This window comes from Lynx canadensis, chromosome E3 (assembly GCF_007474595.2).
Source record: "Lynx canadensis isolate LIC74 chromosome E3, mLynCan4.pri.v2, whole genome shotgun sequence".
Taxonomy (NCBI): Eukaryota; Metazoa; Chordata; class Mammalia; order Carnivora; family Felidae; genus Lynx; species Lynx canadensis.
In genome coordinates, this window is record NC_044318.1 from 33,862,680 (window position 1) to 33,890,114 (window position 27,435).

The window sequence follows — 27,435 nt, forward strand, 5'->3', positions numbered from 1 at the left end:
TCCATGTGGCTGCTTGGCGGCTGTCTCACAGCATGGTAATTAGGTTCCAAGAGCAAACATGTCAAGAAACAGGAGGTTGGGAGCTGCTAGTTAATTTTGGGTTCAGAAACTGGCACAGCATCATTTCCACTATATTCTATTAGCCAAGCAATCACAGAGCTCATATTCCAGGAGAGAGGACCTAGACTCACCCTCTCAATAAAGAGTGTCAAAGAATTTGGGGAGCAGGATATAAAACTCACATGTATTCTGAGGTTGGGGCTCAACTGCCCACGCTGGGCTATCTGGATGTGTACAGATCTCTACATCTGCAGAACTGCCAAGTCTTTTGATCTTGTGAAGTAGCCTTAGCGTGGCTGGTATTTAAATAACTTGGGAATCTTTCCCCTCCTGGATTCTTAGTGACCTCCATGTCTTCACATTGGTTTTCCTACTCTGTTCCCAGATCCCATAGGAAAGGCTCCTCTCCCTGGAGCTGTTCCCCCTGAATACAGGTTAAACATCTCTGAATGGGTCAGCTGCCCTGCCCGGCACTGGCAGCTGCCTTTCCAAACAGAGACTCCTGAACCCAATTTCTAGCTTCTATCTGGGAGAGAGGGCGCTGGAGAAGGGAGGAGGAGGTGGACTTAGTCAAAGAAGAAAGTGACAAGAGTCTCTTCACATATTTGGGTGCTTGTCAGGGGGAAAGAGAGAACAGAGGTGCTGTGCTCTTCCAAGAAGCAGAACAAGAACAAAAAAGTTAGAATTTCAAGGAAGCAGGTGTCCAGAGGCGGCCTAAGTGAGAACTGACGGTGGCAATGAGAGAGGAAACAGATCAGAGATATTTTGCAGAATGACTTGAGAGGATTTGGCTAAGAACTGGCTGGGGAAGGCAAGGATAAAGGAGAAGACAGTGTCAAAATCTTGGATTTGGGGGTTGGACATTTAGAATAACTTCTAAATTTCTTCCTAACTCAGAAACTGAGAGTCTACACAATTTCAAATTATAACAGGTGTCTCTGGGATGAAGTCATGAAACTCCCCCTGCAAAGAATCCTTGGCTGAAGGCTGCCAAGGTGTATGGCCTGTTCTCAGTGTAGTGAGATAGGTCACCCTCTGGCAATCAGGATTCTGCCCTCTCTCCTCAGTCTGAATAGTCCTCACTACATAAACCACTGAAAGGCAGCCAGTGCCTTCCTAGCTCCTCTGCCCTACCACGTCTCCCAGTTACAAAGCATTACATCCTTGAGAGCCAGTACACAAAGGCACCTGGCGGCGCGTGCAGGGCTGGTGTGTGTCTGTACACTGGGCCATAGGGCGAAGGAGAGCCGCTTGAGACACTAGCAAAGAACCTGACTTCCATCAGTTTAACAATCTCAAGCCACACCCTGGGAACCAGCTGATTCAAACAAGTTTATTGAGCTAATCACAAGGATACAAAAGAGGCTGGGAAAGATGCTCCAAAAATACAGGAAACTATTGGGCTCTTTCCACTCAACACGGGGAGGCAGTGCCTCTCCAATACTGAGGTGAAGCCCCCACCCACTCCAAACATGGCAGGAAAAAGGCACTCTTCTCAATACAGAGGGACAGAGCCAGGGAGCAGTAAGAAGGACTGGGGGCTTAAGGCTTCTCCATCCCAACATCATCAGAGAAAGGTCAGGTTAGAAAGGCACAGCCCACCTCTCCTTCCCCTCAGAGACCAGAGTGGAGCCTGGGAGTAGTGCTTCCTTCTGCTCTGTTCTCCTGTTTGCCTTTTCCAAGTTGAGATGGGGAGTGGAGACGGGGAGGGGCACAGAGTCATGTCAGAGATCCTGTAACGGGAAAGATGAAAGGAAAACACAGAGACAGAACAGCCCAAAGGGCAAGGAGATGACTGCAAGGTCCTCCACATGACAGTTTACTTCTCCTCCTGCCCTCCCCCCACAGCTACTCCTAAGGTTCCAGAAGCAGCAGAGAGGCCAGGCCTTGGGCTACTGCCTCTATTTCCACCTACTGCATAGCACACAGGTTACCTGCCAGCACCTCCCAAGGACACAAAGTCCTCTTTTTTTTTTTTTTAATTTTTTTTTTTCAACGTTTATTTATTTTTGGGACAGAGAGAGACAGAGCATGAACGGGGGAGGGGCAAAGAGAGAGGGAGACACAGAATCGGAAACAGGCTCCAGGCTCCGAGCCATCAGCCCAGAGCCCGACGCGGGGCTCGAACTCACGGACCGCGAGATCGTGACCTGGCTGAAGTCGGACGCTTAACCGACTGCGCCACCCAGGCGCCCCACAAAGTCCTCTTAACCTGCTGTCCACAGTATTTTTGGGGACACTCACCTCAAGGTTCATCTCTGTGGAATCTAAGAGATCCAGCCCGTGCTCACTAGAGGAAGAGTGCTAGAGAGAGCAGGTGACAGTCAGACTGGCCCTTCTCACCCCTGTCACATGGGCAAACAATAACCAAGGTCCCTTTCCCAGGTGGGTGCCTGCAGCAGCCAGGGAGGGGAGACTAGCAAAGGGATGGTGGGCAGAAAGTTCAGACCTAGAAAGTTCCCAGAGTCCCAGGCCTCTCCTGGCTGCCAGTTGAGTCCCTTAAATTCGTTCAGTTTAGAACCAGAAAATGGCATTTTTTCTGAGGGGACTTTAGGAAAGACTATGTTAATAGAGGCCTTGTTTTCTAGTCTCTGTTGAAGAAGTCATTGTTTTTTTCCTTCTGAGCACAAAACCTCCATTCCCTTGCACTATTCCTCCCTTCCTCCCTCTGCAAAGAGCAGAGAAGGGAGGAGAATATCAGCAGCAGACACGTAACCCTTTTCAGTTTATAAGGTGCCTTCACTTTGTAGTTTGAGGGAAAACTCCATTTGAAAGATGAAGAGGCTGAGGGGTTAAGAGGAGCTAACTTGACAGAGTGGTGGTGCGGCGGACCCACATCACCTCACAGCTTCCATGTGCTCCTGCTGGCCTGGCGGCCGGGTAGGAAAGGGAGTGAGGGGAGAACTGGGGAAAGTGAGCCGCCTTCCTTCTCCAGCTCTGGCACTGCTTTCAACCCTTAGACTCAGAGGAAAAATACTTATTTGGACATTGGGAGGGGGAGTGTTATCCAAGCCCTTTTTGGGATTTTGAATTTGTTTTCCCTCCCCTCCTTAATAAAAGTCCAGGAAAAGTACAAAGCACCTTACAGGTCTCCCTTCTTTACTCTGTGATTCTTAGAGGACTTTCAAAAAGCCCTCTGGTTGTAGCAGGAAAAGGGAAGGGTGGGTCCACTCACCTTGTCTGTATCTTGCCATTCTTCACTTAACTCACTCTGGATCTCTTCATCCTCTTCCATAAGGCTGAGTCTGAGGGCAGTGGCAAAGAGTAGAGGCTTTCACACTGCTATTTAAGGACCCCTGAGAGTATCTGGGAGGCACCCAGGAGAGTGGGATGGGCAGATGTGGAGCGAGCTCCAGGCTCCCACTGCTGCTTCAAACAGAGCAGCTGACTTCTATCAGTTCTATGAGCTAAGGACACACGTACCCCTGGAAGGAAGAGGTCTGTGATGTAAACAAGCCCAAAAAGTATGGGCACAGAAACACCAGGTTAGGGGAGAATCCCTCACAGCAGGTGCCTAGTGTGAAGTGAGGATGAAAAGCAAGGAGCAGCTCACCTGGTCAGCCGGTTGCCCAGACCAGGACCGGAACGGTTGAGTAGAGTCCGGAAATGCTGTGGACTCGACAATCTTGACCTCTGGTTGCCTGAAAGGGGCTGGCTGCTGGTAATAAAGCAGGATCAGTGATGGGGATAAAAGTGAAGGGTAAAAAGGGTAAGGTGGGCAATGTTACAGGGGAGAAAAGCTCATAGGGAGAAAGAAAATCTAAAGCTAAGAAAATGGTAAAAGCCTGGAGAAGAACCCGAGAATGATGATGGAGTGCCACAGGATGGAACAAGAGAACAGAAATGGCAGGAGGAAGATGGCAAACACCAAGATCGGACACCCAACTGCTCTCCTCAGCCCTTACCTTTGGACAAGCTCCGGTTCTGGGCTGCCTTCTTCCATCTCTTCCAACCCCCCCAGAGGCTGCCTCCTCTTGATGGCTGTAGAGGTGAGGGTGGGTGTGGGTGGGATGCTGTTCAGCTGGAGGCTTTCCTCCTGGGATGAAGAGATATCCTCTCTCTGCTGCCTGGAGGGGCCTGCAAGGCAACAGAGGCACATATTCACTGCAGACCAGGTACTGCCACAGGCCATCTTCTACATTTTCAAGACCTGACCAGATTTTGGTTCAGGAAAGTTAAGAAAGAAGAGAATGGAAAACTTATATGGCCTCATTAGGTTATGACTAAAAATTAAGCATAACCCTACATACTAAAAAGTAAAGGCTTACACAACAGTATCTAGGACTTGTTCAAGGAAAACAACACGGCTCAGAAAATAGAAAAAAAATAGACATATATGTGATATGTGATAGACATATATCAATCACAGATAAACAGTAACATGAACACGAATGTGAGAGAGAATAAGATTCCTTAAGATTGCAAGGTCTCAATCAATGAAGATGTGTGAGGTCCTGTTCATTCATTCAACATTTTTTTTTAAACTTATTTATTCACTTACTCATTCACTTACTCAATCACTTCATTCATTCATTCATTCATTCATTCATTCATTCATTGTAGGTACACCCAGCATGGAGCCCATTGTGGGGCCTGAACTCACAACCATGAGATCAAGACCTGAGCCGAAATCAAGGGTCAGACACTAAACCTACAGAGCCACCCAGGCACCCCTCAACATTTGTATGAAAAAAAAAAAAAAACAACCTTAAAATGGTAACAGAGTTCCTGAGCTCTGAAGCTGCTAGGGTGGAAGCAGGAGGGCTGGCAAGAAAAGACAAATGGCAGACTGGATTTTCTAAAGGCCAGGAAAACAGGAGGTGGCTGCATTGTCAGCATGCTTCTGACATGAAGAAATGGAGGACCTCGGGCTCACAATGTTAAAGTCTCTTCTGCAGAGACCTGAGAAAGGTAGAGGACCAGAAAGAATCCAAGGTTATCTCAGAAAACCCAGGCGATAGTACTTTCAAAGGGATATTAATACTCGTCCACTGTAAATGTTCACAGCCCCAAGTTTCCAGAACTGGAAAGTGAGCTGCTACTGATCTAAGCAGAGAACTAGAGAAAGCCAGTGAGAGCCACACACATGATTTTGTGCCCTAGGGGAGGACCAGACGGGCCCCTCCTCAACTCCCCAACCTAGTCACAGTGTGATGCCCGAGGGCTCAGCCTTTCAGCATCTCCTGCCTACCATATTCACTGGCTTCCTTAGCCTCACAAGTTCACATTTCAAATACCAACTCCCAAATGTATCTCAAGCTTTTGCCTCTACCCTTAACTCCAGACTCCTATCTCCAGCTGTCTGTTTTACACTTCCACCTGTAGCAACATGGCTAATACTCAAGCCCTAATCTACTCATTCACTACCTTCCCCATTTCTGTTGGTATCAACTCCATCCTACCTAGTTGTTAGACCAAAATCTTTTTTTTTTTTTTAGGCCAAATTCACCCTCAATTCCCATCTTACATCCCACAGCCAGTTTGTCAGGAAATCCTATGGGTGATACCTTAGAAATATATCCAGGATCTGTCCACTTCTCACCACCTCCATCCCTTCCCCCAGTCTACCCACTCAACAGCCTCCTTACTGGTTCCTTTGCTTCTACCCTTGCCCCTCTACAGTCCATTCTCACACAGCAGCCAGAGGGATCCTTTAAAAACAAGGCAGATCCTGTCACTCTCCGGTTCAAATGCTGTAATGTTTTCCCATTTCACTGTTGAGTAAAAGCCAGAGTCTTTACTCTGCCTCATATGCTCTGGGTTCCTCCAATCTCTTTGGTCTTATACCCTACATACTCTCCATTCGGCCATTGGCCTTCTTGGCTCTTCCCAGAACATGACAGGCATATGCCATCACGGCCCTGTGCACTGGCGCCCCTTCTTGTATGCTCTTCTACAGACATTGTGCACCCCTTCCTTCCTCGCAGTCCTGGCCCAACACTCACAAGCTCTGCCAGCCTTCCCCCAGCAATAAGAGAAGAGACTGCGATTCCCACCTCACCAAGGCTTCCCTGTCCTCTTCCCTGCTTTTCCACCACAGCACACACACACTCTAAAGAAAAGAGACTTGTCTTTTTTTGTTCACTGCTATATTCCCAGCACATAGTGCTCAGTAAATATCTGTTGAGTGGACAATGGAACCAGTCTTTTCAGTTTTCTCCTACCTTTACAAACCCTCTGTTTTAGGCAAACCAGCCTAAACATCTGCATACTCAGCTAATACATACCTTCCTATGTTTTGTTTGTGCTACTCTGGTAGCTCATGATACTCGTTCTTCCTCTGTTTAGCTTACATCAATCTTGTCCATTTTTCAAGCTCCAGCTTAAACTCCATCTTCCTGGTGAAGCCTTCCTAGGCTTTAGATCAACTAAACTCAAAGTGATACCTTCTTTCCTGGAATTCTAAAGCATTCAATCTGTCAATTTTTTTTTAATTTTTTAATGTTTATTTATTTTGAGAAAGAGAGAGAGACAGCAAGCTGGGGAGGGGCAGAGAGAGAGGGAGAGAGAAATCCCAAGCAGGCTCCATGCTGTCAGTGACCAGCCCAATGCAGGGCTTGATCTTATGAACTGTGAGATCATGATCTAACCTGAAGCTAAGAGTCAGACCTCTAACCAACTGAGCCACCCAGGAGCTCCTCAGTCTGTCAATTCTCAAAACCCTCAGGAAGTTATCATTTACTGGTGATGGTTCATAATTTAGATATTCTATAAATGTATTTTCTCTATTAGATGGTAAGCTGCTTGAGGATCCTTCACAGCCTCTAAAACACCTAGCACAGTGTCCTGCACATGATAGGTCCTTAACAGATATTAGTTAAATGATTAAAACAGAGTTTCCTAGTGGTATAAAAAAATACTTTTAAGTAGTATACCTAGAGACATTTTAAAGAGTTACATTCTACCTCACACCGTATACAAAAATTAACTCAAATGGATGGCAGAAAGAACTAAGACTAGAAAACTTTTAGAAGAAAACCATCTTCTAAAAAATCTTCATGATCTTGGATTAGACAATGATTTCTCAAGCTATGACACCAAAGCACAAACAACAAAAGAAAAACCAAATAATCTGGATTTCATCAAAATTAGGAACTTTTGTGTTCCAAAGGACACACAACAGATAATGGATAAAGAATATACAGTAGACATACACAATGAAATATCACTCAGCCCTCATTTAAGGGCTTTGTGGACAATGGATGGGCCTAGACAGTATCATGCCAAGAAATATCAGACAAATATGATATGATTTTACTCATATGTGAAATCTAAAAAACAAAACAAATGAACTAAAAAAGTGGAAACAGACCCATAAATATAGAGAACTGGTGGTTGGCAGAGGGGTGGGAGGATGGGCAAAATGGATGAAGGCGAGTGAGGCATAGGCTTTCCAGTCATGAAATGAGTAAGTCACGGGATGAAAGGTACAACACAGGGAACACAGTCAGTGGTACGGTGACAGATGGCAGCTATACTTAGGGGGAGCACAACATAACCTATCAAGTTATACAGAGTTATAGAATCAGCTACATTGTACACCTGAAACTAATGTAATGTATGTCAACTATACTTCAATTAAAAAAAAAATGAAAACCACTCAGATGGCAATCAACTAGTACAGGGATAAATAAAATGTGGCACAGCCATACGATAGAATATTATTTGGCCATAAAAAGGTATGAGGTACTGATACATGCTAAAACATGGATGAACCTTAAAAACATTATGCTAAGTGAATAAAGGCAGTCACATAAGGCCACATATGGTATGATTTCACTTATATGAATGTCTAGAGTAGGCAGACCCAAAGACAGAAAGTAGATAAGTGATACTGCCTGGGGGGTGGGGTGGGGAGAACCAAGATTTTCAGTTGTTCACTAGAAAACACATACGTGTGAACACATCAAGCTTGTGATTTCTAGGATATTTTTCACCTAAAATGAAATTATATTTAAAAAGAAAATTAAAGAAGGGCACCTGGGTGGCTCAGTCAGCTAAGCATCCGACTTCAGCTCAGGTTATGATCTCGAGGTTTGTGAGTTCAAGCCCCGCATTGAGCTCTCCGCTGACAATTGGCCTCTCTCTCTGCCCCTCCCACGCTTCACATGTGTGTGTGTGCACACTCTCACAAAAATAATAAATAAGAATTAAAAAAAAGAAGATTAAAGAAAAAGCATTAGATTAGAAGACAAGTAATGATCTGAGAGTAAAAAAAATCATAAAGATTGTGTGAAAATCTTTAACATTTAGAAAATAATAGAATACTAGATGCAAGGATGGGCCCCCTAAATGTACAGATTTCTTATTTTCATCTTTGGTCTTATCATCAGTCGCTATTTGATTTTTCACAGAGGTTTGCTATTTTTAGCTGCCTAGATAAACTCTGAAGAAAATGAGTACCCCTTACTGATAGCAGATGCTCAGTGAAATGTTTTTTATTTGACTAAAGACAAAAGTGTGAAGAAGGCAAAAGACCCTACATCTAGGTATTGGCTATGGAGGAAGGAAGTAGTGCTCACTACCCTGATATCCACACACACTTACCTTCAGTGCGCCTCTTCTTAGAGCGGGGATAGCCCTGAGGGTTGGCCTCCACTGTGTTCTCTACAGGGCTGAGGGAGTGGCAGTAGGTGGTGACTGGACCCCAGGGACAATCAGGTGCCTGGGAGACACGCTGCAGACACTTTTCCAGGTAGGACAGTCTAAGGAAGGGGTGAGATGAAGAGGCTGACGTGTCTGCTTGGCCCTCACTACTCCCTAATCCTCATCTTTATCCATTACCCACTAACTTACAGCAGCTGCTTGTCCTGATGGAGGAGTCGGGGGGAAAACTCGGCAAGGAGCTCCAGGAATGCTAGGTTTGGGGGCTGACCGGAGGAACCAGTTGGAGGAGACTCAGACAAGGAGAATTTGATGCCTTCCCTTGGTTGAACAGAATTATTTTAGGAAGATGGCCCCTCCTCACTTTCCTCCCGGGGAAGCATCCTGTCAAGTGCACCCTTCCCCTGTTCCCAGTCTGTCTCCCAGAGAATACCCACCAGCCAACCTGACTGCTGCTCCTCAACATGCTTATCCCTCCCTCCAAGACCACACTCCTACTCTCCCTGCACACAGCCTATGGCTCACCCCTCTTCAATCAAGTACCCTGACTTTTAACCAGTACTTTACTTGTGTAGCGTGACCACAAGGTCACGGTTCTGTAGCTGCTGGGGCCCAAAGCTCAGCGCAAACCTTCGGGCCAGGTCCCTCATCTCACTGAAGGCAGGAAGCTCATTCAGGCCTTGGGGCCCCTGTTCTTGCAGCAGTTCTGTGTACAACTGTGTCCAGGAGACATGGTACATTTGGGAAACGAAGGAACAAAGCGGAAATAGAGAAGTACAGCATTCCTTTCTCCGCGTAGAAATTCTAAAGGACTTGGGATGCCACCTGCTACCTTTACTCTTTCTTTCCTCCCAGGACACTGTTCCTATTCCTGAACCCCTACAGAAAGAAACTTCACCCTTGCTCTGTAACAATAAAAATGTCCCTAGTAACTGAAGAGACTGACAGAGAACAGGGCAGAAAAAAATTAGGTATTCTTATCACTTTATTGTTGGTGCTCCTATGTCTTGATAGTTCACTTTCTATGAAGTTGGGGAAACTGCCCATCACCTAATAGTTTCTACAGACCTACTAGTTATGAAGAAGACAGTCAAGTAAAGTTAAGAGTCAAAATAAACTAGAAAGTTCCTTAAGGATCTCACATTCTAAATGGCTGAGGGTGAGCAGAGAATTTGTGGGCTACAGGGAAGGCATATCACAGGTCAGAGGTATTCCAGGCAGAAGGGAGTACCTGCTTGAGGCTCAGCAGCAGGATTCGGGAACAATGACTTCGGTCAATCTGCCTTGCTCTAGTTAATGTTTCCTTGATAATGTCACCATAGTCACCGTAGAACTGAGGGACAGGAAATGAAGAAGATATCGTTTGGCCACAGGGCAAGACCGGTTCTGCTGTTTCTTCCTTTACATTTCTCATCATGTCTCCTTCCTAAAGTGAGTTAAGTCAGGAAACATGAATCTCAGTATAAAACAACTCAGACTAGACCAATAGGTCAAAGCCCGAAGACCTCAGAGTTTAGGCAAATAAATATGGGAAGAAATTCTGCTCAGAGCCCATTTCTTGGGGAAGAAGTGCTCACAGCAAACAGAAATCAATACAATGGTGAGTTGAGGAAACTGAGGTACACATCTTCCATTCTTTTTTTTTTTTTTCTTCTTATATTACCCCAGTTTACAGCGACTGGGTTCACAGAAAAAAAAAAAAGATTCTGGACAGGATGAATAAGCTTACTTTCTCTCCAATGAATTTCCTAACAGCTTTTTTTCTGTAATTATTTACTACCAATTCCTCTTTGTCCCCTTATTCTAAACTCCTGTTGCCTTTTTCCTCCTGCTTTTCTTCAAGCCTGATACTGTCATCCTCGCCACGTTCTTTCCTGCAGTGTTCCAGCATCTGAAGTCGTGGCTGTGCTCACTCAGCCTGACGCCTCACTGTACCTTGTTGTAGTGTTTGAAAACATCTGAGGCTGCATCCATCTCCAGCACCCCATAAAGCAGCAGCTTGCAGAACCCAGCCAGGAGGCGGCGCCGCTGGTGCAGCTGCTCTATCTGTAAATGATCCTCCTGGGAATGACCTGGCTCACATCAAAAGCAGAATGGAAAGATCAGAACCACAGATCTAGGCCTCCTGCCCTTATATGCCTGAGGCAGGCCCAAGCCCCAGACCCTTCCTGAGCCCCAGGTATAGAGTCCTTGTACCACTGCCCAGTTCTCCAGGCTGGATGAAGACATGGTCCATGAGGAAGCTGGCTAGTTCAGACTGGAGCGTGGCTTCAGGAAAAAAGACAAGGGGTCTAAGAAAATCGCGACCCCCTACAATCATCTGAGGGCTGAAGATGAGAAGTAGATCACTTAATAAGACAAAAGCCTGTTGGGGGGGGGGAGAAAAAAGAATGCTTAAAGAGGACAGGATATTCACAAGACAGAAATTACACAGCTAATTTCTCCTTAGAACAAGGCTTCCTCAGACCATGAGAAGTGACATGCCTCCTTGGTCCCACTTGAGGAAATGCTAACCTGCTCCTGGATCTCAGAAGCCACATCTGAGAGGCAGCTCTGGCAGAGTTCGCAGAATGCCACCATCCTGTCCTTCAAACTCAACAGCTGCTTCTGTGGAGACAGTGGCTTGAGGAGGAGGAATGGAGACACAGGCTCCTCCATTCCCACTCTCCCTACTCAGACCCATATTCACCTGGGAAGCACCTGATCCAGAAAGGTGGGTTAGTGTCCAGAGAATGGAAAAATAGACAAGAGTCAAGGCTGGCAGCATCACCTGTAACAACCAAATGTTACAAAAATGGGGGAGTCAGCAGTGAAGGGCAGAAAGGGAAAGAGGGAGGAAGAGAGAAAGGAAAAGACAGACAAGCAACACACACAAAGGAGTGAAGAGAGAAAATGAGATTAGAAGAGACCTGATTCCTTCTCTGGGGGGAAAAGATCTGATTCTGGACAATCTTCAGAGCATTCTGTCTTGGACAGGAATGCCACCTCTTCTTTATTTATCTGATGTCTCCTAGAATCCCTCAACATTATCCTTGACTGCCCGGGAACCAGAGAGGATGGCTGTTTTCAGGCACTGGAAAGTACAGTTCACCTTCTAGAGTGGAACTGAAGGAAAGATATGCACATGCTCTTCCTCTCGTGTCTCCTCTGCACCCCTGGGACTGGAACTGCCTGGGATAGTCGGCCACCTGGGACACAGGGCCCTTAAAAACTCCCCTCTGCCTCCACATCTCCGACTCATCTACTTGCCTGGTGAGGAACTTCTCCTGTGTCCACAGCCTTCCGGAGGAGTCGGAAGCATGGCTCATAGAGCTCCCAGCGAGTCAGGTCGTGAGCACTTTGGGGAAGAGATGGAAACATGATGCAGGAACAGAATGAGAGGAATCACCACCACAGACACCAGTAGAAATAGGAAGAGGGAATGGGAGGTGAGCTGCTCACTTGTAGAAGGCAGACAGGCGCTTCAGAGTGGCCGCCAGGCTGTACACCTCATCCTCATCTAGGAAGGACGACTGAGGGAGAGAAAAGGTCCACAACAGGATTTTCCCAATAACGAATAGATCTACATTCCCCACCTAGCGGCCCCTCGGACCCAAGTTTGGGGCTTCCCATATTTCATCCCCAGTTCCTACCTGCAGCAGCTCTTCAAGTTCTTGCTGGAAGCGGTCGCTCAGCAGATCCATCAGCTGGCTGCGGGCAAAGTCTACCCGGCCGAAGAACGTGAACTCAGGATTACAGAGCAGATAGAGGGCATGAGCACCTGCCTCAAGCACCGTGGGTTCTGCGTGCTTCACCACCACCTCCTGGAGCTGCTGCAAGAAGAGCTCCAGGTGCTGACAGAAAAAGAGATGGGAGAACACAGTGCTCTGGGCAAGGAAAAGAGGGGGCAAGTCTTCTGGAGGGGAGTGGGGTTGGGGGAGATGAGAAGTACAATTGAAAGCATTAACTTTCAAGGGGAAGATGCCTATGGAAGGGAAGGCTTATTGATTTTTCTGGAACCTGGGTTCTTGAGAACCAGATATTGGCAGTAGAACCTTTGGTCCTACCAAGAAAGCAGCAAGGTGTAGGAACTTTACCTTCCTCTCTACTCACCTTCTCCAAGCGCCTTGTGCAGTAGATGTTGAGGTCAAAGTAGTTAAGAAGCTGGAGCAAGGGAGCAACCTTCTCCGCATCAGCTGAGAACTGTAGGGGTTGAGAGGGAGACCTAATTACTAGCTAATGTATGCTAAGTCTTACTCCCAGTCCTCACTGGGGGCCATTTCCTTTCACCTCTCATTCCCAGGTACTGAATGGTAGGGCAGCTCTACCTTGGCCAGGAGCTGGGGTAGCAGGGGGATGAGGTGCTCTGTCAGCTTCACCTTGTCATCAGCTTGGATCTTACGTTCTTTCGGGGTTAAGCCCTGGAATTAGTCATTTGGGGGTATAGGGAAAGATATGGAAAAACACTAGGTCCATAGGGAGTGCGTGTGTATCCCTCCTCCCCACAATCTCATCTGCCCAGGAAGGAAAAGATAATTCATTTGGCACCTCCTTCAGATTTATTTTTCTAGAAACGGAATTCCTTGAGGAGCAGAGAAGAGGCACCCTAACCCAAAGCTTGAGGGTGAAGATAGACCATACCTGTCTGGACTTTTATTGCTAACCAACCCACCCACCCTTCACACCATACCTTCCTCCCAGTGATCCGCCCCACAGGTGGGTGACCTTCAGAAGCTTGCCGAACACTGGACACCAAGATCTCAATCAATGTGCTCTCCTGCACATCGTCCAAGTCTGGGTTGGCAGGAGGATGAAAACCAGAATAGCAAATTAGCCACCCTCCATCTCCCAAGTCACCCCAACTCCCCCACTGCCCAGGACACCTATGCCTCATGGGGGAAATGTCCCCTCCTCCAGCTACCATGTGGCACGCACTCTGGTCCTTCTCCAGCAACAGGCTTGTCAGACTCTCCCAGTCCTTCAGCTGAGACCCTGCACAGTCCCACAGGCTGTCTACTAAATAAGCAGCATGGTTATGGAGCTGTGGAAGAAGGTACATGTTAAGTTACTGAAGCTATGTTAGAAAATTCTGGGAAGTGGCTACTGACAAACCATGTCTCTCCTTCCTGTAGTGCCAGTCCCATCCTTTTCTACTCACAGGTCTTTATGCACAACAGCCAAATAGTTCCTTCCCATACGTCACCTCACTTTCCACAAAGAAGGACAGCAGAAGGTGGAAGAAAGTTCTCTGGGCACGTGGACTTCTGCGTCGCTCTCTCCCACTGACCATTTTAGTCTCACACTCAGGGTAGAAGAGCCTGGTAGAACAAACACAGGGAAAGGGCACACCTGGGAGCAAATGAGGAGTGGAATAATCTCCATGAAAGAAAGAAAGAGTCCAAGGAGACGTGTGAGGAAAAGAGGTGCGGAGCCAAGGAAAGCCTCAAGGAGTTAAGAGGGGGAAAGCAACAAAAGAGAGACTTTAACAGGTATGCGGGGTGGTCGTTGGGAAGAGCAGCAGCAGATGCAGGAGAAAAAACAACACAGGAGGATGTTAAAGGAACAAATGAGAGGACCCTACTCACTTCCAGTAGAGAAACTCCCCTGCAGCAGAGGCCAGGGCTCGGTTAGAGGCATATACAACTGGGTAGATGCCCTCACAGTCTGCATCTGTCAGCACCCCTTCCATGTTCCTGCCAAGAGAAAAGGAGAAAAAGCAGGTGGATATGAAGGATGTCCCCTAGCACAACTAGGGCTAGAAACACAAAGAGGCAAATAAGGATTTGTAACGATCCAAAAGAGGAACAACAACAAAAATCAATGAGGATTAGCTGACAAAGAACTTTTATTATTATTTTTATTATTTTTTTAATATTTAATTTTTTTAACGCTTATTTATTACTGAGAGACAGAGAGACAGAGCATGAGCAGGGGAGGGGCTGAGAGACGGGGAGACACAGAATCCAAAGCAGGCTCCAGGCTCCGAGCTGTCAGCACAGAGCCCGATGCAGGGCTCGAACTCACAAACGGCGAGATCATGACCTGAGCCGAAGTCGGACGCTTAACCGACAGAGCCACCCAGGCGCCCAAGAACTTTTAAATGAAGAGTGGAAAACAGAAGAGTATGGAGAGTTAGAGAAGATAAGAAATATCCCCCCTGGAGATCCTGCAACTCAGGAATGACCTCTGTCTTTCAACCTGTTATAGAAAGAAGAGTCAACCTATGACAAGCGGAGGGACAGAACTCTGGAAGGGCCTGCCTAATGCTGGAAAGGTAGAAGTCTGAGATGCGTGCCTCCCCATTCCCCAGGACTCACTTAAGGATGAGTATTAGTAACTTGACAGCTTCCACCGCCACATCATACTCTCGGTCCATGACCATGGAAACCATCCGGTCCTATAAGGAGAGAGAACGTTGCTCAGTACTTCATTGTATCCATCCTAAAACATTATGCTCTCTTAGAATTTGAGAGATTCCTAAAAAGAATGAGTAGGCAGAGGCTGGGATAGCTGTAGACACATAAGAGCAATAGGAATGGAAAGATGAGGTGGGGGAAACAGGAACCAAACAAAGAACCAAGCACAGGAATACTGTCCCAATTTTACCTTAAAGCGGCTGGTAAAGAGCTCCAGGCGGGCAGTCAAATCCCGGCTGCCATACAGCCCTTTTAGAGCCTTGAGACACTTCAGACGGACTTCTCGATGCTATTGAGGAAAATGGAATATGACTAACTATTCCTCTACTCAACCCCCACTGGGCTTCCATGCCCCTCCGATTACTCTTTCTGGGCTTTGGTGTCCTCTATGCTGAGGACTTTGGGGTGACTCAGAGACAACAGACAGCTGTCTTCTTATATAAAAAAATGAAAAGATCACAGCAGAATTTAGCAATCATAATGAAAAGGATCTTTGGGGCACCCGGGTGGCTGAGTTGGTTCAGTGTCCAACTCTTGATTTCAGCTAAGGTCATGATCTCATGGTTCATGGGATCGAGACCTGCGTTGGGCTGTGCACTGGCATTGTGGAGCCTGCTTGGGATTCTCTTTCTCTCCTCCCTCTCTGCCCCTCCCCTGCTTACACCCTCTGTCTCTCTCTCAAAAATAAATAAACTTAATGTTTATTTATTAGATTTATTAGATTTATTATTTATTTATTAGCCAAAAGAAAAGGATCTTTTGGCTATCACCACCCTAGCACCTGTATCACCAATCCATTAATAGCTTTCTTGCCTTTTTCTAGGGAAAGTTTTTCTCTACTCTGGTTTTAAGGTGTTCATCTCCTGGATATATCTTTCTCTCTTCTACCTCATCCTACCCTCCCCAATACTGCGGAGTTTTGAGGTTCACTGTCTTGATGGGCTGATCACTAGTGAAGCTCCTAAGCAGCAGGACCAGGAAAAGCTGTGGTGTCTTGAGACAGGGAAGATGGTGAGGGTAACAGAGGAAAAGAAGCTGACTCAACACTGACCTTATCATGTAAGGTCCAGCCAATATATTTCAAATAGCTGTCAGTGAGGAAAGATGTGCTGTAGCTTTGCATCCAAGACCCAATCTCTTCAATGCAGATAGCACGGATCTCAGGAAGGATGTCCCTAGGCACAGAGAGATAAACTGACCCCTATCACCGTCTTTCTCTAAATTCACTTTCCATCCACCCAGACATCTCCCTGCCATAGAAGAATCTACTTTCTTGACTGAACAACATGCTCCAAACCTTTCATTTCTCCCTCCCAATGTAAATATATAAACAATAAATATTTTCTAGGGGCACCTGGGTGGCTTGCTTGGTTGAGCATCTGACTCTTTATTTTGGTTCAGATTATGATCTCATGGTTCGTGAGTTTGAGCACCATGATGGGCTCTGTGCTGACAGCACAGAGCCTGCTTGGGATTCTCTCTCTCTCACTCACTCTCTCTCTCTCTCTCTCTCAAATAAATATTTAAAAATAAAAAATTAACATTTTTTTGGTAATACTGCATAAAATAATTGAGCTTATTTTCCATGCCCCTTTTCAAACTGACTTCGGAAGTCAGTTTAACTGTTGGCCAAATTTCCACTTGAAGAAAATATTAAATCAGCTGAAGAGTTCTGGAAAGGCAGAGGTTGAAATCTAGGTAACAGTGAGAAAAAAATATGGATGCTATTTTTAACTTAATTCCACCAGTTCTTTTAAACAGTGTAAAACTCCCCTGCCTTTAGCCCAGTGAAACAGCAGGCTGCGCTAGGAAAAGGCCTGCCAAGTTGCAAATGCTCAGAAAAGCCCTGCCTTTTGTCTCTCTGCTGCGGTCTTCTCAAGTCTCCAGCTCCAGGAAGATGGGGAAGGGAAGATCTTAGGCAAAGCTGGAGCAGAATAATACTCAACAGTGCCTTATTCTCTTATTTTCTCTCCCAAAAGAGCTTACAAGAGCCCCTGGAGTCGGGGGTGAACTAAACCTTACTAATTTAAAACATCTGTTGTCAAAGTTTTTGCTCCAGCTGCATTTGCACTAGGACTAACCAAATTACCAGGGTTATAACGGAGGGACACCTTGCTACGTTTACAGATTCCATAACCAAGGACCAGCTGTTTCAACGAGAGGAGCGCATTCACTCACCTGTACCGATGCACAAAGACCCCCCTGAAGAGTGCATTCATCATCCCTTCAATCTCCTCTTGATGTTCTTGGAGCTGGAAGACAGGGAGTAACAGGTCAATCTTTCTTGTGCCCCAAAAGTATATAGAAAAGTATGACTTCCACTTACTTCCTTTTATTACAGGACATAATCTGACCCCCTGATATCTTAGGTTTCTTTTCAACCTTCTAATTCTGGAAGAAGCTGTAGAGTCAACCACCGACTCAGAGGATTCTTTGTGTTTGGAAAAAATAATATCACCTCTGGGTCTGGTTATTTTTGGCTATTCAGAGGCACTAGCTGGTAGTTACACAGGTTTTTTGACTTACAATTGAGAACATGAATTTTTAAATAAATGCAGTTTATTTGATAGAAATAGAAAACCTAGCAGAAGAAGAAAAGGAAGAGATTAGACCAATGGTCCTCAACCAGGGCCCCTCAAGGGACATTTAGCAACTTCTGAAAACATTTTTGGTGGTCACTAATGGGAGGGGGTACTACTGCCATCTAGTGGATAGAGTCCAGGGATGCTGTTAAACATTCTGCAATGCCAAGACAGGCCCCAGGTCAACAGTGCCATTGTTGAGAAACCCTGGATTAGATGAATAGATATCAAGGAAGCAGAATTATAAGGGAACACAACTGACCCTACCTCTTCAATAAATCAATATATTGGGGGGGGGGATGGGAGAGGCAGAGGTTAAAAGAGGCTTAAGAAATACAACAAATGCAATGCATCATAATCCTTAATTAGATCCTGGTTGGAATTAATCAGATATAAAAGCCATTTTGGGGATACACAGGGAAATTTAAATATGAATTGGAATTACAAAATATTAAGGAATAATTAATATTTTTGAATGTGAAAATGGTATTGAGTTAATGCAGGAATAATTTTCTTGGATGATAAGTTTTAAAATAATTTTCAGAGAACATATTTAAGTCTTTAGGTGGAAATACCAGTATATATATAATTTACTATAAAATAACAAAATAATTGGGGCACCTGGGTGGCTCAGTCAGTTAAGTGTCTGACTTCAGCTCAGGTCATGAACTTGCGGTTCATGGGTTTGAGCTCTGCTTCAGGCTGCGTGCTGACAGCTCGGAGCCTGGAGCCTGCTTCGGATTCTGTGTCTCGCTCTCTCTTTGCCCCTCCCCCACTCATTCTCGCTCTCTCTCTCTCAAAAATAAACATTTAAAAAATTTAAATAACAAAAAATTAGAAGAAACAAATATAATGAAATATTAGTTGTTAAATCCAGATAATTTGTATATGATGTTCACTCTGCCAATGTCTCTCTCTCTCAGAATGTTTGGGAAATTTCATATTGAAAAGAAAAGGAAAGAGAGAGAGGGACAGAAGGAGGAAAAGTTGTCATCAGTACCAATTTCTATAGAAGTTTGGAAAAAGGAAATTAAGAAAAGACCACTGACTATAGGGATTAAAAAGTCACTGGTTGGGGCGCGTGGGTGGCTCAGTCGGTTAAGCGTCCGACTTCAGCTCAGGTCACGATCTCGCGGTCTGTGAGTTTGAACCCTGCGTCGGGCTCTGGGCTAATGACTCAGAGCCTGGAGCCTGCTTCTGATTCTGTGTCTCCCTCTCTCTCTGTCCCTCCCCCATTCATGCTCTGTCTCTTTCTGTCTCAAAAATAAATAAATGTTAAAAAAAATTTTTTTTAAAAAGTCACTGGTTTGGAAAGAATAATTTCAAAGAAAAATGGGGATAGAAGCTAGGTAGTAAAAAATGGATTCAGTTGGATATTAAGGAAGTAAGAAAATACTAAAAAGGAAGGATAGAAATGGAGTAGTTCATAGAGAGGAAGAGTAAAGGGAAGATTCAAAGGCCTACAGACATTTCTAAGTGAAGAGAACAGTGGGGAGAGAGGGATTAAAAACAAAAAGAGAAATAATGACTGATAAAGCAAGAGCCTAGACAAGTAAAAAAAAAAAAAAAAAGATTCACGGTATTATACATAGGATATGAGACAGACCTAATACACATGAGGTTTAAGATCATACTGACATTGAAAATAGTAAGAGAGAGTAAGGAAAGGTTTACCATGGAAGAAATCTTGGTGAGGGGTGAGAAGACAGTCAATTGTTGTGGTTAGGCATGGGGAGTCCTGCCAACCTCATGCTGGAGGAGTCTCAGATATTAAGAGAGATTACTAAGAGAGAGTAGGGGGAAAATCAGTGTCTCATGACAGGCACAGCTGTTTGAGGGTTTAATCAGTGTAAAAGATTTTGTTAGGGCTTATGTCCTCCAGTTGTCTTTAAGTATAAAAGGAAATAAAGCAAGTATCCACTATGTGCCAGACTATTCACTCACCATCTATTTAATCTTCAAAAAAAGGTAGAATTATCCCCCTTTTTAAAGAAAAGGAAATGGAAGCTTGGAAGTTATATAAGGCCATGGAACTGGTAGCTAATTGGAACAGACAGTCCAGGAGTGATTGAAAGGCCAGTCACTTTCCAGTCCTCAAACAGTTGGCCTCCCTCATCAGTGGTTGGCCTTTAATACTCCTCTGGTGATCTGCAGACTATATAGTTGACCAGAAAGTCAAAAATTAACTCCTTGCATGAGATGCAAGCACAGCACTTAAAAACATTCCTGGTAATGAATGTAGATAATGGAAACTAAGCAAAAGTTGGATTATAAAGAACTCTAAAATTTACTCTGAGTTAGAACTAATTCATTGAGATCACATCCCAGAAACAAGATAAGCATGCAGTGACCTCTGACAGGATGGGTCTATTAGACTACTGTCAGACTCCACTGTTCATGACCCAAAAGGTTGCTTAGGGGCCTGTGCCTTACAAGAGAGAAGTGTGTGGGCAGGGGTAAAACGGGCTTCAGCAACAGTGGATGAAGCTGAGAGAGAGAGAGAGAGAGAGAGAGAGGGAAGAGGCAGGGAACACTTTTTACCTCTTTGCGTTTCTCCAACAGGCTCTCCAGTCGCTCAGGAGCTCTATGTCCTGGTCCCTTATTTCGTTCAGCCTCATACTGCCGCTGATTATTGTCTTTGTGCAGACTCAGTTGGAGGGCAACTTTTACCAGGGAGGTCATTAGCTTCATGGCTTTGAGCCAGGAAAAACAAGAAAAGGGAATTTTTACTTAGGTCAGAGGAGGGAGGATAGATTTTAAAAAGGAAGAAAAAAAAGCATCTTGTGGTTCCAGTGGGAAGAAGAGGAGGAAGCAGGGAGTGGGGCACTTGGGGGTAACCCACCATGGCTGCTGCCACCTCTGCCACAGAAAGAAAGAAAAGAAGGAAAGAAAAAGGAAGGGGACTCAAAATGAAAAGCTAGAGCAGGGTGACCCTAAAATCCTAAGACTGTTCTGGACATTTTTTTTCTCCCCCTTTTGGGCTTCTTTTAATCCTCAGCATGTTCCCATCTGTTGAGCTATGAGAAACAAGTTAAGATTGGAAACTGTCACTGTAATCTACCCTTTTTTGCAATACTACTAGTGAGAAACTTGGTTGAAGTTCAGGGTAAAAGAAGCCAGGGCTTGAAAGGCTAAGAAGAATTCAGAGACCAGAACACAGGAAATCCCCAAAAGAACATTTATAGACTAAAAATGAATGCTCACCAGCCAGGGTGCTAGTGTGACGGAAGGCACGGACTTGGGAGTCTGAGAGGCCAGTGAGCAGGGAGATGAGGTTGTCCATAGGGAAGCCATCATAGAGGAGGCTATACTGGCACTGATAGACCAATGTTTTCACAAATTCACAGAAACTGCCCTGGAACTTCTTCCAGGATGGACCCGGTGCTGTCAGGGGATACTCTCCTGAATCCTATAGAAGGGTTTATGAACTGAATGAGAAAAAGTACTACCAAGTCTATGAAACCATAGGGACTTTGGATGTCAAAACCCAATAGTATAGTAAAAATCTTTCTCTGTTATACCTCATTTCCTGCTATTCTCAACTTCAGAGGCATATTCAGATAACATCTATGGGTCCCTTTTGCCCCCAAGAGATTGAACTCCTTCTTCCAAAAGCTATCCTATTTCCCACAGTCAGAAAGAAGGGGATAATGGGCCTTGTGTTTTGAAATAAGAGTGGCAAGAGAATTCTGATTGTCTTCCTCCACCTCATTAAACTGTTCTGTTAGGTGCCGGATGATCTCTGAGTTGGACATCTTCTTGAACATCTCGGAGGTCACATTGCCTGAGGAATGGAGGAGGTGAAGTAGTTACAAGAAAAATAACAGGACACTGTGACCATTTGCACATACACCTGAAGATGAGCTAGGAAATATATTGAAAAGAGCATAGGTGGGGAATCAGAAAACCTAAATCCCAGTCCTAAACCTGCTGCCATCAAACTGTGTATCTGCTGTTAAAGCAACCTCTCTAGAAAACCCAAAGGAATCAAGCAATGGAAAAGAATAGTTTAAAAAAAAAATCCTGGGGCACCTGGGTGGCTCAGTCAGTTGGGTGTCCAACTTTGGTTCAGATCATGATCTCATGGCTCGTGAGTTTGGGCCCCATGTCGGGCTCTGTGCTCACAACTCAGAGCCTGGAGCCTGCTTGGGATTCTGTGTCTCTGGCTCTCTTTGCCTCTCCCCTGCTCACACTCTGTTTCTCTCTCTCTCTCAAAAACAAATAAACATTAAAATTTTTTTCTTTAAACCCAAATAAAAAATAAATAAAGCAAAAAAAATCACACCAATTATGGATTCTTATAACACAACCTGCCTGAGATTATCTTACCCCAATAAGTTAGGTCATGACCTATGGGGATCTGGGGAATCCACAGCTTCAGTGGAGAAATATGGAAGGAAGTATCTGAGAAATAGGGAATAATGAAGGATGATTTCATCTAAAGATAGGAAGACTAAAAGATGTCTAATGGTCTATTTTCAAATTTGTGAGTATCATTGGCCTCACATTAGTGTGATTAGTTACTTTTCCCCAAAGGGTCTTATCTCCAAACCAAACCAACATAGTTCCCTAACAGGACCACTTTCCTACTTACCAATCTACAATGTGGTCAAATCAGTGAAACTTTTCATATGCTTAACCTTCTCTCTTTATTTAGGCGATTCCTAGTCCTACTCATCTAAATGTAGCAAAAGTTCTATAACATAGGAGCAAAGGGCTAGGGATTAGAAAGGGGTAGGGAGTTTCCTTACCTTTACATCCACAAGATCGGATGAAAAAGTTAATGAGTTCCAGGAATCCTGCATCCTGGTCTTGCTTGTAGCTATCCAGCCACTCATCCACCAAAGACTAGGAAAAAAAAGGTGGATGATTTCTATTTCTGGCAATATGACAGAATGGAAATCCTGTATGATTGTACCAACTGAAACAGCTAAACTTCTGATTAAAATGTTAAAAACATCTTTTAAAACGTATTGCTGAACTGGAATGAAAGGTAGAATTCCGTATAGGCCCAAAATGAAGTGAGGGTAGCAATCCTGGGAGATAAGCAAGCTGATTCTTGCCCTGAGGGTTCTATGGAACCCCAGGAACCATGACTTTCTGTCCAGACAGCTGCATGGAATGCAGAGCATAGGAGATCGAGCTTTTGGGCTTTCCAAGAAGAGAGGTCCAAAAGGAGGCTCCTGCGATAAAGCGAGGTGCTGCAAAAAGTCATGTTAGCATGGGGGTGCCTGGGTGGCTCGGTCGGTTAAGCGTCCGACTTCGGCTCAGGTCATGATCTCACGGTCCGTGAGTTCGAGCCCCGCGTCGGGCTCTGTGCTGACCGCTCAGAGCCTGGAGCCTGTTTCAGATTCTGTGTCTCCCTCTCTCTCTGCCCCTCCCCTGTTCATGCTCTGTCTCTCTCTGTCTCAAAAATAAATAAACGTTAAAAAAAAAATTAAAAAAAAAAAGTCATGTTAGCATGAAAACAGGAATGAAAAATAAACCCACAGGTCAGAAGGGGACAGCATGAACACCAGCTTGTTAGGACGTTAACGTGGGGTGGAGGGAAAAAAAAGAACTCGCCCTTGAAAATTCATAACCGTAAGTCAGCTCTCAGGTCTAGATTTGCAGTCTAGATCCATACTCCCTATACGATCAGAATACTCTCAATTAGAGAATTTAATTCAAAGTGATTCTGGAGGGTCCCCAGTCAACTACAGCCAAGCCAAGCAGGTTCCTCTCTTAAAAACACACCTTTAAAAACCAACCAACCAACCAACCAACCAACCAACCAACCACACCTTTAATTCAGGACCCAAAGAATTCCAAAATATAGAACTCCAAAATATAGAGTCCAAAGTATAGAACTCCAAGAGAAATGAGCAGCTCAAAGTGAAACTTAGTAAAGAAATAAGGCACTGAAAGTAAGAATTAGCAGAAAAAACAGCAGAATCATATTCATAGATTTCAAACATTAAAGTTATCACAGATTATAAATTATGCTATGAATAAAAAAATAAAAGTGAAGCTTTAAACCAGAAGCAAAGAACAATCAATTTTGAAAAAAGACCCCCCAAAAATCTATAAAAATGAAAAAAAAATTTAAAACCCATTTTAATGAATGGGTTAAAAGCAGATTGGACACAGAAAAACAAAAGATGAGTGAACTAGAAGATTAAATCAAAGAAAGTATCCAAAATGCAGCCTGGACAGACTAACAGAAACAGTGACAGAGCTATTAAGAGATATGGAGAATAGAGTGAGAAATTCTAATTAATATCTAATTGAATTTCAGAACAAGATAATGGAATGACGAAGAGGCAGTATTTGAAAAGAATTTTCCATAGTTGTTGAAAGACCCCAATCTTTAGAGCCTGGAAGCCAATAGATTTCAAACATAACAGATGAAAAGAAAATTTACACCTATAAACATTATATAAAACATCAGAACACAAAAGCAAAATAAATCTCAAAAACAGGGCAAAAAGAGATCACTTACAAAGGATCTGCATATAACACTTACAAACAAAACCACTTATAAATTAGATTTGAACTAATCCATAAGCCCCTAGCCATATGTGGCTATTAAAATTAAATCAAATGAAAATTAAAATCCGGTTCCACAGTCACACCAGTCACATTTCAAGTACTCAACAGCCACATGTGGCTAGTGAATACTATACTAAATGACGATATACAACATTTCCATCATTACAAATTGTTGTAGTAGATAGTGCTAACTTAAACTGACAGCTGACTTTCACCAGCAATAAGTGAAGTTAGAAGGCAGTGGAATAATCTTTTTAATGTGCTGAAGCAGAAAAATGTCCTCTTAGACTTCTATACCCAGAAAATAACCTTTCAAGAACAAGGGTAAAAGACATTTCATACAAGCAACAACAACAACAACAACAAAGAGTTAATAAACTCTACCTAACAGAAATTTTAAAGGAGAGAAACTTTGAACAGCAAGAGAATGAATTTTTACAGAAGATTTGAGAAGGAATGATAAATAAAATGATAGAAATTCAAGTAAATACAAACAAACATTTTATAAAACAGCAATGTTTAATTTGTTGGAAAGGGAAATAGATACAAGTAAAACACTACAAGACAGCATGTAAATTGGAAGGGGCAATTAGAATTAAAGTGTGCATAGGTCCTTATAGAAGACAGAATCCAAAAGCAAGGAAGTAAAGGAGAAAAAGAAACAGAAAAGCTAAGACAAAATGGAAGCACATAAAATGGGAGAAACAAATTCAAATGTATCAATAGTGCCAATAAATATAAATGAATCAAACTCTCTTGTTTTTTTTTTTAAATTTTTTTTTCAATGTTTTTATTTATTTTTGGGACAGAGAGAGACAGAGCATGAACGAGGGAGGGGCAGAGAGAGAGGGAGACACAGAATCGGAAACAGGCTCCAGGCTCCGAGCCATCAGCCCAGAGCCCGACGCGGGGCTCGAACTCACGGACCGCGAGATCGTGACCTGGCTGAAGTCGGACGCTTAACCGACTGCGCCACCCGGGCGCCCCTCAAACTCTCTTGTTAAAGGAAAGATTGGCAGAATGGATTGAATAACATAATCTAGATATACGCTATATGCAGGAGACACACTCCAAACATACATAGATTGAAGGGAAAAGGATAAAAAAGGTATCAGACAAATAGTAACTAAAAATAAAGCTAGTACAGATTATGTTAATAAAAAAACAGAACAGTTGTTTATCTTAAAATATAAAAAATGACAGTAAATATCAATAAAAGGTTCAATTTACTAGGCAACAAATGCTCAAAATACTTAAGGCAAAGATAGGTATGAATACAAAAGTAGTAACTAAAGAGAACATCTTTGTGGGTTTTAATACATCTCTCTGTAACTGACATACCAGACCAAAAACAAGGAAACCCTAACACCTAGTAGAAAGATCAAAACAGTATCACATTTGTACCATTTGGGAGTTTTGATCTCACCCTAGAGAACACTCTACCCAACAACTGGAGAATACACATCTTCTGTGAGCACAGGTGAAATAGTTTTGGAAATGGGTTAAATGCTAAGTCATAAAGCTAGTCTCTGTAAGTTTCAAAGACCACATTTTCTGACTATAATGCAATAAAGTTAGAAATCAGTAACAAAAATATAAATAGAAAAACTTCCTATATTTGAAAATCTAAAACTGTTCTAGAAACTATAAAAACCTATACTACACATCAATATGACTAAATCTCAAACAATCGAAATAAGTCACAGAAGACTATACATATAAAGAACTGCTCACTTATTTAAAAAAAACACATTCACTGGTGACAAAAGTATAATGAAAGGCAAGGGGATGATTAACATAAAATTTACTCTAGTGGTTATCTCTGGGTGGTGAGGGGACTGTGGGGGCCAGCCAGGTGGAGAGAAGATCTACTGTGGCCCTATTAATGTTTCATTTCTTGAGGTGGGACTAGAGATCTGGGTGATCATTCAAAATTTTTAAATTATACATGAGCCTTCTACACTTTTAGATGATAATAGAATTACAATAAAATTATGGAAAAAGAAATGTGGAGAGAGAAAAAAGGATTAGGTGTAACTGTTAAAGTGGAGCTAAAAAGTCACAAGGGTGAACAAGTTGCCACCCATACCATTTCCTCTCTAGACTATCCAATGCCTCTGCCTGCCTCCTCTGTCAGTCAATAAAAGCAAAATCCACCGTGTTCTGTGACACTTTTAGGAAAGGCACATTCTCTCTCATCCAAGGTCTCCCTTACATCATTCCAAGGATGCACACCATGGTCTTATCTCTCTTTCCTGATATAGGTTATATTCCCTAACATGTCCACATTAAATCAATTTTGTAAACATTTGTCCTTATCTTTTTATCCTACAAAGAGTGAGATAGTATCAAGAAACAGAGGGTGAGACACCGTTTTACCTGCATGTCACTTTTGGCAGCTTTCACAGCATCAAAAAGATCACTGGTTGGTGGTTCTGAGTCTTTCTGGCCATGACCACGTACCATTCGGGACCCCTTCTTTGGATGTTTGGCCACCTAGTAAGTATAAAGAGATCATGAATATCCTTAAAAAGTAGAAGTGATATTAACACTTAGTCTCATCGTTGTCACACAAGTAGGCTTAAGCTGCCAATTTCACAGCAGAGTTTGAGTTACTGAGATCTGAAATAACTAATTCTTATATTGTGAACTTTATTATTTTCTTCTCTTTTAAAAAAGTCCCTTAGGCCCATTCCTATTTCTTTATGCCCTTACTACCCTTTTCTCTTATCTTCTCTCTTCAAAATTTGCCCTCTTCTTATTTCTGTCCCTTAATGCTCTTTAAATTTTATCCTTTCATCAAACATATCATCTGAGGCTTTTTCTAGGTTTTCTTTTGCTGCTTCCCAGACCAAATTCAAAAGCAAAATAAAATGGACTGACTCACTGGGGTTGTCCTGAGTGGTCGTTTTGCTGCTCTCTTCTTCACACTGTGTCTCAGGCTGTCTTCAAAGTCACTGCCTTCATCAGCTGACAAAGAATCACTATCCCTATGAGGGAATGTGGTTCTCCTTAGATACAACACCCCAGTCTTTATATACAAGGGTAAATGAATTAGAATTTCTTTGTCTCTGACTGTAGCCCTTTCTCTGTGAGAAAAATATATTCATGTTTTCTTAAGATGTGTTGGGGTGTCTGGCTGGCTCAGTCAATGGAGTGTGTGGCTCTGGATCTTGAGGTTGTGGGTTCAAGCCCTGTTGGGTGTAGAGATTACTTAAAAATAAAATCTTTAGCGGGCATCTGGGTAGCTCAGTCAGTTAAGT

At 43.6% G+C, this 27,435-nt stretch overlaps 1 protein-coding gene across 1 annotated transcript; it reads right to left on the bottom strand.

Annotated features, from left to right (window-relative positions):
• Positions 1-1,380: 1,380 nt before the first annotated feature.
• On the bottom strand, positions 1,381-27,144 carry STAG3 (stromal antigen 3). The gene is made up of 32 exons (XM_030299942.1): positions 27,060-27,144; positions 26,552-26,668; positions 22,393-22,489; positions 21,349-21,425; positions 20,846-21,050; positions 20,183-20,334; positions 17,238-17,311; positions 16,111-16,234; positions 15,250-15,348; positions 14,961-15,040; positions 14,229-14,336; positions 13,847-13,961; positions 13,579-13,684; positions 13,334-13,437; positions 12,972-13,064; positions 12,757-12,846; positions 12,297-12,497; positions 12,106-12,176; positions 11,914-12,001; positions 11,354-11,434; positions 11,179-11,271; positions 10,861-11,029; positions 10,600-10,736; positions 9,896-9,997; positions 9,232-9,380; positions 8,857-8,985; positions 8,608-8,765; positions 3,966-4,137; positions 3,614-3,718; positions 3,236-3,305; positions 2,305-2,364; positions 1,381-1,793 (listed from the first exon to the last, which is right to left on the bottom strand). The coding sequence occupies exons 2-32, from the start codon at positions 26,636-26,638 to the stop codon at positions 1,785-1,787; spliced, it is 3,405 nt and encodes a 1,134-aa protein (XP_030155802.1). The 5' UTR covers positions 26,639-26,668; positions 27,060-27,144; the 3' UTR covers positions 1,381-1,784.
• Between the last annotated feature and the right edge of the window lie 291 nt (positions 27,145-27,435).

Bases quoted from the DNA above. Each gene is read 5' to 3' on its own strand.
- STAG3 (XM_030299942.1), bottom strand. From the start codon at position 26,638: ATGGTACGTGGTCATGGCCAGAAAGACTCAGAACCACCAACCAGTGAT. The intron at 13,438-13,578 runs GTGCGTGCCACA...CTGCCAACCCAG, and splicing joins GTTGCTGGAGAAGGACCAGA to ACTTGGACGATGTGCAGGAG. The intron at 13,065-13,333 runs GTATGGTGTGAA...GACTAATTCCAG, and splicing joins GGCGGATCACTGGGAGGAAG to GGCTTAACCCCGAAAGAACG.